General features: G+C 51.0%; 1 protein-coding gene across 1 annotated transcript in view; it reads right to left on the bottom strand.

The window, feature by feature from the left end:
- dnah2 (dynein, axonemal, heavy chain 2) overlaps positions 1 to 12,461 on the bottom strand; it is a 110,076-nt gene extending 97,615 nt beyond the window's left edge. The window contains exons 1-8 of the mRNA XM_064325217.1: positions 12,231 to 12,461; positions 11,566 to 11,639; positions 10,502 to 10,672; positions 9,525 to 9,756; positions 8,150 to 8,260; positions 7,706 to 7,944; positions 7,252 to 7,443; positions 3,405 to 3,562 (exon numbers count right to left, since the gene is read on the bottom strand). Coding sequence (XP_064181287.1) covers positions 3,405 to 3,562; positions 7,252 to 7,443; positions 7,706 to 7,944; positions 8,150 to 8,260; positions 9,525 to 9,756; positions 10,502 to 10,672; positions 11,566 to 11,639; positions 12,231 to 12,375 — 1,322 coding nt within the window. The 5' untranslated portion in view covers positions 12,376 to 12,461. The remainder of the gene's footprint in view (positions 1 to 3,404; positions 3,563 to 7,251; positions 7,444 to 7,705; positions 7,945 to 8,149; positions 8,261 to 9,524; positions 9,757 to 10,501; positions 10,673 to 11,565; positions 11,640 to 12,230) is intronic.
- Positions 12,462 to 16,551: the final 4,090 nt, after the last annotated feature.

Here is a 16,551-nt window from a genome sequence, read left to right as displayed (position 1 = left end):
TTTGACAAAGTATCATTCCGGTCACGTCGTGGCACAGTTAGCTACCGAAACCTAACCGGCGAAATACTTTTTCAATCACATTTAACCCGATTTTATCAAGTCACTGTCATTTTACTTCATCACTCTGAGCACGCCGCACACACCCACATTAATGCTAATTCGCTATGCAGCGACACACAGGGGTACTGCAGGCCACAGTGGTAATCCCTCGCGCTCATTTTTCCACTGTGATATCAGCTAAAGGAAAATCCAGCGATAGCCTCCGCGCTCTAATGGGGGAGATGGGTGCGGACGAAGAGGGGGCTAACGTCACCGAGATCAGAGAGCACAGCCTTCTGGGGGTTTCTCCCTGTTCTGACGCCACTGCCGGACAATTCCTACATCATCAACCGCAATTAAACAACAGCTGAACAGACAGAGACAGACCGACGAGGGAGAGGGATGAGAGAGAGAGAGTCAGAAAGGGAGAGGGAGAGAGAGAGAGAGAGTGAGAGAGAGAGGGAGAGAGGGTGAGTGAGCATGACAGTGAAGAAGAGAGGAAAGTGGAGGAGAACTGGGGGGGAAAAGGGAGAGATAGAGGATGGCAGGATAGCGGGATAGCGGGATGGCGGGGGAGGAAGAGGGGCCACCAGGCCGGCGGGTGGCGGTCAGGCGCCATTAATCACCGAGCCGCGCTCTGTCAGACGGCCTCAGCCTCACCCGCTCTTTTAAGACGTCACCCTCGGGGTCGCCCAAACCAAATAAGCCCCCCAGCTCTCCGGCCCTGGGGGGGGTAGACCCGCGGGCCGCCTCACACCGCCAGAAACAACGGCTGCTTAATTAAGGGGTCAAACCCCCCCCCCTGCCGTTTCTGGGGTTCACGGCGTTTTGATTGATGATCCGCTGATCTCACACCCTGCATCAGTCTTCGTTAAAGAACAAAAAAATTAAAATGTAAAAAAAAAAAAAAGACACTTAAAATCTCCGCACGACACCACTTCTTATCGGAGGTGCGGCTGACAGGCGTATTTTTTTGTTCGTATTCACACTAATAACCCGATAATGACTCCGGCTGTGATAAAGCAGAGCGCTGGAATATTGAAACGCGTGTGAAGATCTCTGTGCTGCCGTCGCCCGGGCCGCTGCACCGATGCTAATCAGGGTTTATGATCTGTGACTGTCTGCTGCTCAGCTGCTCCTCCATCACTACCCAGCGCCCTGTGACTGAGCCCCTCTCTCTCGCTCTCCTTCTCTCCCTCCCTTTATCACCCTCTCTCTCTATCTCCCTCTCTCTCCCTCCCTTTATCACCCTCTCTCTCTCTCATCTCCCTCTCTCTCTCTCTCTCCCTCTCTCTCCCTCCCTTTATCACCCTCTCTCTCTCTCCATCTCCCTCTCTCTCTCTCCCTCCCTTTCTCAATCTCTGTCCCTCCCTCCTTCTTTGTCCGTCCCTCCCTCCCTCCCTCCCTCCCTCCCTCCCTCCCTCCCTCTCTCCCTCTCTCCTTCTCTCTCTCTCTCTCCCTCCCTTTCTCTCTCCCACTCACTCTCTCCCTCTCTCCCTCTCACTCTCTCTCTGTGAGATAGGGAGCTGTGACTGTGTGCCTCCACTCAAGCAGTACGGCTGGAGAGGCCGAGCTGCATGGTGAGCACAGGCAGGGCTGCAGGGGTGTTGTCAGGCCCGACGCAAAGCGGCGAGCCAGCAACCCCCTGCAGCCGTGGCACAGCACGGCCTCGAGTGCCGTACTGCTTCTACAGAACGGTGACAGCGCACAGAGACAATCGACAGATCAGACGTTTTATTTTGTAAGTAGCGGTTTGGGTGCAGGGTGATACTGTTTACAAACAGACCGTTTGAATAACTGTTACTGCAACAGATTTACAATCACTGTAGCATGCGGCCTCAGCCAATCAGCATCCAGGATCAAAACAACCCGTTTTATAATTTGGCAGACACTCACACGAAAAGGCTTGCCGAGTTTTTAGGTTCACAGCTGATGGTAGCCCTTAATACTTCACTAGCTCTGAAGTCACATAAACAAAGTGAAGTGGCATTGTGGGGGTAAGAGGGAGAGTGAGAATGCAGGTACACATCAGACGGGTGTTTTTAGTCTGCAGGGTAGGATTTGCAGAGACTGAGTGTAGCGGGGAGAGCTCCTTTCACCCCTGGGGGAGCAGAGAAAAGCGTGACAGCAGGTGGCACGCACAGGGGTGGCACGCCAGGGTGCACGTCTCAGGGGGTGAGCCAGGGGGTGCACGCCAGGGTGCACGCCAGGGAGTGCACGCTCAGGTGACGGAGGGGTGTGCAGTGCACCAGTGGAGGCAAGGTGGGTGGGGGGGTGGCGTGTGGCCCGGAAGCTGCCATGTTGACTTCGTGCCACTGGAGTCAGATCGAAATTAGTTGTGGGGGGGTTACACCCTCTCGACTGCATGATTTAGGCGGTGCTCTAATGGGCTGCAGGTCGGTCCACACCAGTAGGCAGAGGTGTCCTGGGGAGAGTGGAACTCTCAGCCTCAGAGAAATCACACCCTGTCATAATGCAGTGTGTGGTGTGTGGGGTGCGCGATGGTGTGTGTGGGTGTGTGTGTGTGGTGTGGTGGGGTGTGTGGGTGTGCGTGTGCTGCCGAAGTGCCTGTGTGGTTCTGTGCTCCCTGAGTGTCAGATCTGTTTGTGTGTGGTGTGGGTGGTGCGGGTTGCATTCCTGCCTGCTGTGTTTACAGTGTTCATCTTAATGTGGTGATTTCTTAATTGGGTGATTTCGGTCGATCCACCAGTGGCGTGTGTGTCTGGGGGGTGAATGTGTAGAGGTCAGCCTGCCTGATGAGTGTGTGTGTGTGTCGTGCTGTGTGTGTGTGTGTGTGTGGTGGTGATGCTGTGTGTGTGTGTGTGTGTGTGTGTGCGTGTGTGTGTGGTGTGTGTGTGTGTGTGTGTGGTGTGTGTGTGTGTGTGTGTGTGTGTGTGTGTGTGTGTGTGTGTGTGTGGCGTGGCTGCCTGTGTGTGTGTGTGTGTGTGTGCGTGTGTGTGGCATGCCTGTGTGTGTGTGTGTGGTGTGTGTGTGCTGTGTGCATGCGCCTGTGTGTGTGTGTGTGGTGATGGATAGTGTGAGTGTGTGTGTGTGTGTGTGTGTGCATGTGCATGCCTGTGTGTGTGTGTGGGCATATAAGTGGGTGAAAGTGTGTGTGTGCGTGCACCAAGAACACACCTGTCTGATGAGTACCTGCATTCTCACTCTCCCTCTTTTGTGGAAAACATGAGTGGTAGAGCTGGAGACGGGACAGGTCTAAAGAGCGGGGAGGAAGACAGCAAGGCCCAGGGCGAGGCCCGGGGAGGGGGGGTGGGGTCAGGAGGGTCGGGGAGGGGGCCGGTCAGGAGGGCGGAGGGGGCAGGAGGGGGCAGGAGGGGGCGGGAGGAGCAGGGAGCCAGGCGTACTTGTGGTGCAGCTGGGAGGTGTGGAAGTACATGTCCTTCCAGTTGACGCAGCACTGCATGCACTCGGCCAGCGTCTGCTTGCTGGACACCACGTAGCCCTCGAAGATCCGGTCCAGAGAGATCTCCCGACAGCACAGCCGAATGATGTCATTGCTCAGCTGAGAGACACACACACACGCACACACACACAGACCCGCACACACACACACGCACACACGCACACACCACCACACACACACACACAGACCCGCACACACGCACACACACAAGCACACGCACACACATACACACGCACACATACATACACACACGCACACATACACGTGCACACACACAGACCCACACACACACACACACACACAAGCACACGCACACACATACATACACACACGCGCACATACACATACATACATACACACACACACACACACACACACACACACATACGCCAAAAAAAGGGGGGAAAAGCAGACAGCAGAAGCTATTAGTCTAATCATTGTGCTTTGTTTTGACAGATGCCATTATTCAGGATGACTTAATATATTCCACAGAGTGTTATCAGATGCAAACGATTTTCTTCCGCAAGGCATAGCAGGCAGCACTCCCCAAAGAAAAGCACGTAAACTAAAGTTTTTCAACAAAAGCATTATAAAATTTCACACATTTGTCCATGAAGCAGGGGGCGGGGGTGGGGGGGGTGGGCGTTCATTTCTGCCAAAAACTGAGAGCCTATCGGGAGGGGGCACAGCAGTCTGTGTTTGCACATAATCACATTTCATACCCCAAACACACTAAATGCTGCACTGCAGGCTTCCCAGACGTTTCAGGCCTGCATAACATGTCCGGCGCTCCTGTAATGAACTCATTTTGAGGGAGAAAAGACAGGAAGCTGTGCTCGTGCGCAAGGGGGGGGGGGGAGAGCGGGGGGGGGATGGGGGGATTGGGGGAGAGAAAGGCACAGAGTGCTGAGATCTCACTGAGCTGGCTTTGACACAACACCGCTGCGGCTGGATTTCTCTGAACCTTTTCATGTAAAAGGTTACAGCAATCAACCCCAGCGACTAACGGGGGAGTGGGGATGAGCCGCAGGAGCGGGAAGAGAAAAAAAAAAAAGCAGGGTTTTGCGCTGCATTTAAAGCCACACGCGCGAGCGAGTACGTGTGCGTGTGCGTGTGCGTGTGCGTGTGCGTGAGCAGGTGCGTGAGCAGGTGCGTGTGTGTGTGTGCGCATGGGTTTCGCCGAGGTGAACTCCTCTGATGAGGCCTATTCAATTTGGCTGGCAGAAGACGGCTCACGGAACAAAGAGGAAGAGCAGAGATGGTTTTTTAAAAATGATCGCGCAATTAAGAAGGCGCTGTCATGTTAATCGGCGGGAGGAGGGGATTCAGCGCTCTCTCTGGCCGGGGGAGAATCAGAGGAAGAGGCCCCTGCGTGGAGCGGAGCTGCCAGCTTCTCTCCAGGCCCAAGGCAGAGAGGGGAGAGAGAACCGCCTCACATGCCGATAAGACACCGGCAAGGGCAAACAAAAAACCAAAAGAAAAAAAACACTTTTTAATTGAAAAGCGGCAGAAATGGAACTGATACGCGAAGCGTCCTCAGTCCTCCGGTTTCAGGTACACGTTGAAAACCTGCGCATCACTAAAATAGCTCTCAAATTCTGAGAGGAACTTTACTTCCTAACAAAAAATAAATAAATGAATAAATAAATAAATAAATAAATAAATAAATAAATAAATAAATCCTGACATTCAAGAGAATGCATGTCCCTAAAAAAGTGAGAGTGTTCTCCAGGGAGCTGAGAGCTCTTTGGTAATCAGCTGCAGCTTCTCCTTCCTCCGCTCCTCCGCGGGAAAGCAGCGGAGAGAAACGCATCTCGCTCCGGCGACAGCGTCGCACGGACCCCTCTTCCTCCTCCTCCTCCTCCTCTGCGTCTGAACTAACCGAGGATGAGGAGGAGACGAAGATCAGACTCGGGCGTGTCAGGTCAGGGAGGACGCGGGAGGCACGCCGGAGAGGCAGAGAGGGAGAACCGCGTCCGTTCTTTAACAGATACAGGAACGATGGTTAAATAAAAAAGGCCGTGGATGGTGGGGGGGGGCGGGGGATTCGGTGGGGGGGGTGCGGAGGCGGCGATGCTGAAACAGTAACCAGCGCAGAAAGGGGAGCGCCGCTGCAGTAATTATCGGAGTTTGCGCGCCCTGTGCAGGCCAGCGCACCACCGGTGCAGGCCCAAGCCTTCCGGCGCTCTGCAATTTAAAAAAACGATATTAAACCAGACGTTTTGAACGGAAACAAACAAAAACAAATACAGCGGTGAGAAGCCTGGGGCGGGGCGGGGCGGGGGTGGGGGGGGGGTTCTGGAGGAGGCGCTGTCAGAGCCTGTGTGCTTCAGACCACCTCTGATTGCGAAATTATTAGAAAAATCTCCGAACGGAAAGGGAGTTATGAAGGCCGGTTCTGCCTGAGCGCTCTCGAGCGACGCAAAGGGCCGGTGAGCAGCTCAAACGGGGGGTGGGGGGATTACCGCCACGCGGGGAGAGACACGCTGCGCCCCCCCCCCCCAGGTTCAGCTCTGAGCGAAACACGCCGGCGGAAACGTGACACGGCCACAAGGCCCCGCCCCGCCCCGCCCCGCAAACAGCGTTTAGAAAAGAAACGCAGGGCGCCGGGTGGGCCTGGGGTCGAAGCCCTGCCCTCTGCAGAGGGCGCTTCTCGCCCACGTTCTCCATTTTGAGATCCGGGTCTCCTCTGAGGGCACCGAAGCCCAGCCAGCACGCAGCACGACTGGGCTGCCAAAATGCCCTTTCATTTTACAATAAAAAAAAATGCTAAGCAAATGAAACACAATTACATTCTCCATAAATTCTACAGTCGGTAAGCACTGCATCACTTCAGCCATTACATGACATTTATATTATTATTGGCAATTGTCCTGTACGCCATCATCCAGTGAGACTTGCAACAAACTAAAGTGCAGAGACTGGGAATTAAAAGTGCAGCAGTGCTGCTGCTACTGCTACCGAGTAGAGTAGAGCAGCCACAGACAGGAATAAGTGGCTCCAGGTTGAGGCGCTGGGTGGTTGGAGATTTGGGAGCGCAGACGATCCTTAGCAAGCACCTTCAGCTGCGAGCCCAAAACCCACATTCCACAGGAAACAGCACACGCTTTGTTTCCTACAGCACTGCACACACGCCAGTTCCCCGAAGCTTCATCAGAAGGGGAAGGGGTGGCTTTTCTTCAAAAGGAAGAACATTTTTCAAAGAAGAATAAAACAGAGAGAGACAGCAGGGTGGCATCGCTCCTGTTATTGCGGGGGTCAGAACGTAATTAGCTGAGGTTAAACGCTCTGTCTGCGCTTTTGAGTAGCGGGAGATTGAAATACACCCCTACAGGCGAATAAAGCCTCTGGCCCTGCGCTGCAGAGAGAGAGAGAGAGAGGGAGGGAGGGAGAGAGGGAGGGAGAGAGAGACAGAGAGAGAGGGATAAAGAGATACATACAGGGAGACAGAGAGAGACAGAGACATGGAGAGAGAGAGAGAGAGAGAGAGAGAGAGAGAGAGGGAGGGAGAGGGAGAAAGGGAGAGAAAAAGAGAGGGAGTGGAGAGAAAGAGACAGAGAGCGAGAGTGAGAGAGAGGGAGGGAGGGAGAGAGAGACAGAGAGAGAGGGATAAAGAGATACATACAGGGAGACAGAGAGAGACAGAGACATGGAGAGAGAGAGAGAGAGAGGGAGGGAGAGAGAAGAAGAGAGAGTGAGATGGAGAAAGGGAGAGAAAGATACACAAACAGGGAGAGGGACAGAGAGGTAGATAGAGAGAGAAAGAGAGAGAGAGGGCCGTGCGCTACCTTGCGGAAGAGCAGGATGAGGCGCTCGCGGGTGTTGTAGAACTTGGAGTTGGTCCAGATGAAGCGCACCAGCTGGAGGACGTGGGCCAGCTTGGGCCCCACCTCCCTCGGCTTCAGCTGCGCCATCTCCTCACACGGCCCCCGCAGCAGGGACAGGAAGGTCAGGTTGGACTGGGCCTGCTCCGAGCTCTCCTGCACAGAGACGGCACGCAGGGGGGAAGTGCACACTCTTAGACACGCTGGAGTACACTCAGGCTTACACGCGCTAGTGTACACTCAGGGTTAAACAGACTAGAGTACACTCAGGGTTGACCACACTACAGTACACTCAGTCTTCAACACACTAGGGTTAGGGTTAGAGTGAAAGCGTACAGGACGGCAGATCTCCAGGGGCAGGGCTGGTTACCGCTGTGCTAACTGAACCTGACTCCCCCCCGCCCACGCGGTGCCGCACCTGGATGTGCTTGGTGAGCTTGCAGAAGGCCGGGATGTAGGTGGACTTGCAGAGCTGCAGGATGGCCTGCACGTGGCTGACGCCCGGCTTCTCCAGCTGGTGGCCGATGCCCGTCAGGTCCAGGCAGCGGCTCCTCCAGAAGGCGATCTCCTCCAGGGGGCCCGAGCTCTCGCCCGTCTCCAGCGTCTCCTGGGCGTTCAGCACCTCCTTGATCTGACGCGTCCAGTGGATCATCACCACTGGGAATGGAGCAGCGAGGAGAGAGGGAGGGGGGCGGAGAGCGAAGGTTTAGCATGCTGAGAGTGCTGCGGCTAGCTGTGCTATCACTCCAGGCGAGCGCAGACAAGCAGGTGCGACCGTCACCAAACACGCGTCCGGGGACCCAGCCTGAACGGGACGAGCCCCTCCCCCACCCCCCCCAACCCACTCCCGCCACGCCCTTACCCTCCATCCTCTGCACCAGCTCCTTGTCCTTGGCCGCCACCTCGGGCTTGAACAGCAGAGCCTCCATGGGGATGTAGAGCACGGTCTTCCCCTCCAGCTTGAACCGGGTGTCTGCAGGCGAATAAATCCAGGCGGCCGCGTCACATTATTATTTAATCACGCGCTGCTGCGCGGAGTCCTAGAACGATACTCTTCATGTACTGCAAAGCACGGTTCAAAAAAGCCTTACATCTGGCTGCGGAGGGAACGGCCTGTGAAGAGCACTCAATGCCAGTATGAATATTAAGGCTGTTTCCCCCCCCCCCGACCGTTTCTCGAATGAGGCGGGGGGGGTATTTGCTCAGGTAGATCTCGTAATTTGCCGGTCCACCCCAGGGCATCCATAGACTCAACATCAAGACCTGCCCGCGTGACGACTATCAGAGGCCAAAAACCTGCGAGTTACCCGTCCATTCCGCTACCCGTGACATTGCACCCCTCCCTCACCCCCCAACCCCCCCAAACCCCCTACTCCAGGGCACACGCTGGCAAATTGGTGTTAAGACCCCCCGTAGATGTAATGCCAGCAAATGGTCAGCGCTGGATTTGGCCCCCCTTCCACATCAAAGCAACGAGAAGCTATCCTCCTTAGCATCTCCCTCTTTCTAGTTCTGAATTCAGTTCCATCGCTCTCTCTCTCTCTCTCTCTCTCTCTCTCTATCTCTCCTCCGGTTCGCCCGGCTCGGTCTGCCGCTGAGAAGAGAGGAGCGAAACGCAGATAAAAAAGGATAATAAAAAAACATGAAAGAAAATACCTGAACGAGAGAGGGTTTCGAATAAAAAGAGGAAGCGAGCTGGACAGAATGAAATATGGAAAGATCAAAAGACTTAGGAAAGAAAGGCCAGTGCATCAGAGAATCCAGTGACATACTATTATACCCAGGCTGGTTATGACCTTAAAATAGAGCGGCAATCCCACAGAGGCGCAATGTGAGGTTTACAATGTGGGAGAGGACAGAGGCAGATACAGACATGCAAGCGAATGAGGTCTGTGTATGCACACGTGTGACTCCATGTATCTGTGTGTGTGTGTGTGTGTGTGTGTGTCTGCGTGAGCGTGTGTGTGCGCGTACATCTTTGCATTGGCATGTAGATGCATGCATGCGTGTGTGTGACCTCACTCTTTGAATGTGCATGTATGTGTATGCATGCATGCGTGTGTGTGACCTCACTCTCTGCATGTGCGTGTACGTGTATGCATGCATGCGTGTGTGTGACCTCACTCTTTGCGTGTGCGTGTACGTGTACGTGTATGCATGCATGCCTGCATGTGTGCCCGCAGCGGTTGGCGCGTGCGTCCCCGCCCGTGCGCAGGCGTGCGGCGGGCGGCTCGGACCTGTGAGGTTGGTGAGGAAGCGGTGCAGGTTGGCGCAGTAGTTGTTCTTGATGCTCTCGGGCCAGGCGGTGTTGAGGGTGACCAGGGGCACGTGCACCCCGTTCAGGTGCCACAGCAGCTGCTCCATGCCCCTCGCCCACAGCCGGCCGAAGTGCACCAGCCGCTCAAAGTTCTCCTCCACGATCACCGCCTCCTCCGTCCGGATGAAGTAGGCTACCTGCTCCTCCATCTGCTGGGAGGGGAGGAGAGAGATTTGAGATTTAAAAACCCTTTTATTGGGACATCGTTCAACCACAGAAATTACTGTACTTCAAAATAAAAATAATAGACAATCAACATAAAGAGAAAAACTACCAAAAAAACTAACCACAGGCAGAAAATAGAGAATAGATAGAGAAAAGAGACAGAGAGAGAGAGAGAGCGAGAGAGAAAACGATGGGAGAAGAGAAGGAAGAAAAACAGAGAAGCACGGCCCCTCGTGTCTGAGTGGGACCTCCCGCGTTGGAGCTAAGACTGGTTTTAAAGTTTCTCATTGATATTCCAATTCTAATAAAGACTTTTTAACTTCTTTCTCCCTCCAACCAGAGTGCCTCAGACGTCACTGAAGACAGCCCAGACTAATACTTTTTACACTGTGGCACCCTTCTTTTGATTTCCTGCAGATGGGACCTCCTGCATTTGAGGCAAAGACAAATAACGTCTCAAAGGAAGAAAAATAAAATAAATCAAGAAAAAGTGATATTCTGAGCCTTTTCCTACATCTGCGAGATCCACCTGGAACATTAAAATCCTGTTTTCAGCCAGAGCAGGATATTGAACAGCGTGACGCATAAATACTTAATGCTGTCAGTAATGGAGCAGCAGCGCTGTGTGTGACTGAAATAGCTCATTACTCTCCCTCATTATGGGGGGGTGGGGGGGGGAGAAGAGCTAGCTCAGGACAGATGCGATCGGGGGTCACCGGGGGGGGGGGGTACCTCCGCAGGCAGGCTGAAGTCCACCCGCAGACCGGAGGAGGGGTCCAGGTACACGACGAGGAAGAGGAGGGAGGCGTCCGAGGAGAAGCTGTCCAGGGCCTGGTCGTTCTCCTCGGTCCAGGAGTCGCCCGCCACGCCCCGCAGGTCCACGCACCTCTTAAAGCGCTCTCTCTGCACCGGGAGGAGGGCAGAGGGGAGGCCCGTTTTGGGAAAATCGGGTACAAATTAAGCACCGTGAACAGTTGTTGTCGCCGAACACAAACGATGCCCCTGCGCCCTTCCACCTCCCAATCAGAACAACAAGTGTCCACACTGCAGGGCTCTGGGTCAGGGTGGGAAATTTACACCAGGCACTAGCCAAATGCTGGTTAAACCTCATCTGTGGCTGATAAGTTAGTCTACTCTACCAGCCACTTTGGCAGGTCACTGCTGAAGACCCTGTTCTATTCTCAATATCTGCCGGTCTGGTAAGAGAGCGAAAATTGGCTGGTGAATTTTGGGATGCACCTGCCGCTGCGACCAGTGGACCACGGAGCTAGTTCCCTGTCCTGGCCTGAGTCAATGAATACAAATGGCACTTCTCTGTTAGCACCTGACAGTAAGCTAATCTACCCAATCGACCGCACTCTCCGAGGACAGCAGAGGTAGCAATAGCCTCACGGGCCAATTTCATCGATCGGTCATTTATAACAATATTCTGACCGATTTTATTTGCTTTCTTGGAAGTCGGGACGGAGGCGGGCTGGCACGGGAGTTATCAGAGCATCCAGACACCTTAACTCAACAATAATCTTTGAGAAATGTCAAAACATTGTTCCATCCCCGCGCTGGATTCTGCCAGAGCCCCACACCGACGCCGCCGCTGATAAGCCCAGGGGCCCCGTCCATCGAGCGAAGGCGCCGCTCTGCACTCTCTCCACGTCGCCAGACAGGACGACGCGGGGACGAGGAGGCCATACGACGCCCAACCTCGGGAGTTCCAAATTGGGAGGCGGACAGAAAAACGGGGGGAATAAACGGGTTATTAAAAAAAAGAGAGAGATGGCGAGAGATGAGCACTGTACCAGTCTCCTCATGTACAAGCCCTCGTCCGCCATTTCGGGCACCTCCATCTGACCGCTCGGGTCCAGGACCTCCACTGCCACAGCCAACAGAAGCACACGCTTACAACTCCACTCACACACAGCATAAATTTCGACCTAACGTTCTGAAAAAGAACAACTGCATTCTTAGCCAACAGCACTGTTCTTTTTTTTTTTTTTAAAAGCAGGGCTCTCAAACTCAAATCCTGGAGGGCCGCTGTGTCTGCAGGTTTTTGATGTGCTCCTGCACTTAGGTGCTTAATTTAAGTCACTGATTGGCTAAAGGGTCTGCACACCTCGTGTCCAAGACCCAAGTCAGCTGCCAGTTGAAAGGAAATCACAAAAACCAGCAGTGACTGCGGCCCTGCAGGACTGGAGTCTGAGACCCCTGTTTTAAAGCCTTGGTCATAAATTGACCCTTATAACATAGGCAAAAGACTAAAAACCTCTTGATGAGAGAAGAAATAAAATTTAAAAAAAGCATAACAATTGGGTTTTACAACAACACGTTGATGACAATGCCCAAATGAAGACGAACACTCCGCACTTTAAAGGGCCTGATTCTCCTGAGCTGGGTTAGCGGGTGGGATTCTAGTCTGGCCTTAACTGTGTAGCTGAGCTCACTGCACTGCTTCTCTTTCCCTCACCACTGGGCTGCAGCTCCTCAACCTCCTGCACCCGTGCCAGGGCTTTCCCTTTCCTGCCCTTGTGCTTTTTTTTCCCTGAGCCGGCGCCGTGCTTGGATTTGGACGAGGGGGATCGTCCCGAGCGGGGGCTCTCCTGGTCCGCCATGCCGCCCCCTCGCGCCCTCACACTGTGGAGGACAGTTTTTTTACGGTGACACACAACCACAGTGACTGCCGACCAACTGACTGCCCGTCCCTCCGCTGGACTCCGAGCTCCAGTATTAACTGCACTTCCTGTACTCCTTGCACTTCCTGTGGGCACCAGTTGTCATTTTTATTGCGTTTGAAAAAAACACACCAACCGGCAAGTACTATCCGCGGCACTCAGCGAAGTCAATCATGAAGAACGTTTTTCTATTTCTAGGCATTTAGCAAAAAAGCGAGTTTTCCAGAGTGAGTTACATACTTTTTTTTTTTTTTCATACAATCCGTTTGACACGCAGCTGTCAAAATCTGTTTTTCAAAATATGTGGGTAAGCCTGAGAATCTTTCAGACGGGCCTACGGATGGATACACCTGTAAGCACCTGGGACATTTTCATTTCTACTGGTTAACAGTCTATTTATCCATTAGCATCGAATGGCAGCTTTCAGCTCTCTCTCTCCCTCTCTCTGATCAATGACTACAATACCTCAGTTAATGGGCCCTTCCTCTAGCTCCCAAGCTTTGGGTTTCTGACGACTGCAAATCATGTGGGAAACATTATACTGAGAGCAAAAAAAGAAAAAAAATACTTCGACAAAAAGTTGAGAAACTTACTTCAGATGAAAGTTATGTGGATTGAAGCAGTGTGATCAATAACTTTAATGAGAGCAATACACACTAGCGTCAGAGATGGAAACAACACACGGCCTGAATATCACTACTAACGCATACTGGTTTAATGTATCTACGTCATCACCGGTCCTGTAATAAGTAGGTTAGCATACCGGCAACAGGTGGCTTCCATTCAGCGCGATAATCTGCTTCGAGTAAAACCTGGACTGGCTCAAACTGCCATGTATTACCACTGAAATGTATTACTGCCATCCCTGCAAGTCCTTAGCAAGGGAAAAACTACTGGCTGACGGAGCTTTGATATGTAACATAACATTATTTAACGTTATATAAACAGCAGCTGCAAAAAAATACCACAACAATTGTCCCATCTTTGATTGTTTAACGTAAATGTTATCAAACGTGATCAAACGGGCACTGGTCAAGACCGTTTAAGAATCAAGACCATTTCCTGGATTTAATCTCGATTTTATAATGATATGAAATTGTTTTCTATTAAACACGGCCCATAAACGTTACTGAATGGGCTTTATCTGGCTAATTTACCTAGACAGGTATAACGTCATGTATGTGTAGGATTTTGCCTTGATTAGGCAGCAAAAAAAACATGTACCATTATCGATGTCTATTTACACTAACGTTTGTCAAAAATATTTAATTTCGAAATGTAACCATTTTACTTAACTTACCTGTGATATTGAAGACCACGGTTGACACCGAATTTCCTAGAGTGCTATTTCACTCTCCCTAGCAACTAATTTTACCTGAATTCTTAGCCAAGTTAACGTTAACTAGATTGCAAGAACTTTTGCGTTAACATTGGCTAGCAGAAAACACAAATTAAGATTCGTTACTTAAAGCAAACAGTAGAAAAGGGTAAAAATATATCTAAGTGGCAAACCATTTAGGTCCATTTCTAGACGTCGCTTCCTCAAAAATTTTAATGTTTGTCAGTTAACGAGAAAGTAACTAACGTGAGCGATAATTGCTAGCTGCACAGTTTAACGTCACCTAATTCGATAGACCATAGCGACGGAAAATGTTCAATTCATTTGTGAATAAGAACATTGTCATGAAGAAGTCTTTCATACGGCCTGCTCTACAAGCATTTGCTGGTTATTTAAAGAATTCCGTGAATGGCCAAATAAATGAAAGGTTATTTTAAAGAGTGGAATTCTGTCATTTTCAGCCACTTCGTCTAACTCTCGTGCTTCAGGCTGGTGCGCTTGTGGACACGTTTCCTTGGAAACAGTGAGCGAGACGAGGGATTGGTTCACCGCTTGTTGGTGTTTAGTAACCGGAGCGAGCCTGGTCCACGCGCAAACTGCGCGGCCTAGCTACAGGTTGCCGTGTTGAATATTATTGTTACACGAGGATAGCATAAACTTTGGCAGTATGGTGACATAATACAATTTAACTATATACCGGTAAGACTAGTAATCATTAGAAATGTGCGGAAATGCATAGTACATTTGACAAATAATGCTTTTCAATAAATTCCGTAACGTAGTTTGCTTAATTCACACCACAGCTCTTCTGGGTGGTTATGTCTGCTGAAATCGGGTGAAATTTTTTGATAGGGTGCGAAGTTGCGAACAGTGAAAATCCACGACTTGCCTAATCTAAACACTGCCATTTTCTATCTATACAAAAGTCTGAGAAAATACACAATCCGTTGTGAGAAAATCCGACATCTTTAAAAAGAAGCAACCTACAAAACTAATCTTTTGGTGACATTTGGATGGATATAACTACACGACATGATGGGTAGATTCAAGCGAGTGCATTTTTCGTTGCAGTGCATTAGCGTTACCCCTTTCGGTTTTTGTTTCGTCTTTCCTGCTTTACAAAATGGTACTTGAGCCATTAGCCTACAGTCTGAAAAGTTACATCGAGGTTCACGACTTTAATGCGCAAGTAGCATTGCGAGCGCTAGTCTGCGAATGCTCTTTTCACCCATTTGCAGAATTCTGAAGCGTTCCTCCAGTAACTCCTAACATACGTAGCTAGCTCGCCGTGGGAGATGAAGTTCATGTTTCGGTGTGTAATGTTTTATTTAAAAAAGGTGATTAAACATTAAACTCCCAGCTATAGTCACTCTGCTGGCTTGTTCTTGGTCCGGAGATAATGCCACTCAGTCTCGGCCGCGCACTCTGTTCAATTACCCGTCCATTCTGTACAACCATGGAACCTGAAAGAAACAGCCGTCTCAAATACCCAAATAACGTGCAGTTCTGGCCTCGCAGACCCCCTACGCAAGTCTTTGTGAGAACCACATTCAGGAACATTCAACTTGAAGAAACCCCTGAAACGGTTTGTGAAGACAAGAGGCTGCAGTATAAACAAAATATTTATTTTATTGTGGTTTTCATTTTCCACAAGAGGAAACGAACGGCGAAATAAATATTACCGTCCTCCTCAACTTGCGTAATATAGGGCAACTCTTTTATGCATGAGCATGAATACATAATTTCCGGAAATTATATTTCTGTTGCATTTTGTAAGCTTTCTGACTGCACGGGGGTGCCACAGACCACAAAAAATAAACTGTATTGATTGATTGACAGAACAAGTATGGCGAAAAGAAAGCACACAAAAGAGCACAGCAAGACAGCTGGAGAGGCTTTCAAAGCAGAGGAGAAAAGACGGCTCTGCACTTCATGCTTCAAACTGTGCGCTTGTGCTGTGTACCTTGACTTTCTGATTCTCCATTGTCGTCTTAGACCTCTTCCAAGGGGGGGGGGGGGGGACGAGGCTTTCAGATTAACCGAATAGTGGGCGCAGGTACAGCTGCGCGCCAAAGACGCGAGGACCGTGACCGTGACAACCGCTCAGTGCCAGGGGTCTCCTTTTAATTGACGAAGTGTCCTCGCTCATGAAATCAATACTGCACCCCACGTGCATCCTTCTAGGATTATCCGGCCGCTGTCTCTTGCCCAGAGACTACAGCAGGGTGCTTCCTCCACACTGCCGCGAGGCCCCAGGAAAATTCAAATGTGGCCGCAAAAATAAACGGCAGGGCTTCCGTATCTGGACGTGCACTAATTTGCTGGGTTTGCATTTCTTACACTGAATTTGGAGCCAAAATGGGTCGTGGGGCTGTACGAGGGAGATGAGTCAGTATCCTCTAGGCTGTACGGGTATGGGTATTGGAAGGGCCCCTGAAAGGTACTAAATATCTCACTTGGGTCCCAGCATTAAAAGGTATTTCCAGTTTGAGTCCTGATGTTAAAAAGTTTAAGAATCTGTGCATCAGATGAATATTCACAGTAGCGCATTTACATGCCAACTACCCGCCCCCCCAAACCACGCTTCCCTTATTTTAGCAAGTGACCAACAATCCCAGCCTCCAGGAATAATGTCACGTGAAAGTGTGTGTGTGTGTGTGTGTGTGTGTGTGTGTCACAAAGCACAGAAGCATCATCTGAAACAGAAAAGAAAAGAAAAAAAAACTAAAACCTTTTAATAAAACATGCCTACGCAGGGACACTTATTCTTTTTTCAG

This window comes from Anguilla rostrata, chromosome 3 (genome assembly GCF_018555375.3).
Source record: "Anguilla rostrata isolate EN2019 chromosome 3, ASM1855537v3, whole genome shotgun sequence".
NCBI lineage: Eukaryota > Metazoa > Chordata > Actinopteri > Anguilliformes > Anguillidae > Anguilla > Anguilla rostrata.
The sequence above is the reverse complement of the archived record's forward strand: the minus strand, read 5'-3'. Positions and strand labels throughout refer to the sequence as shown.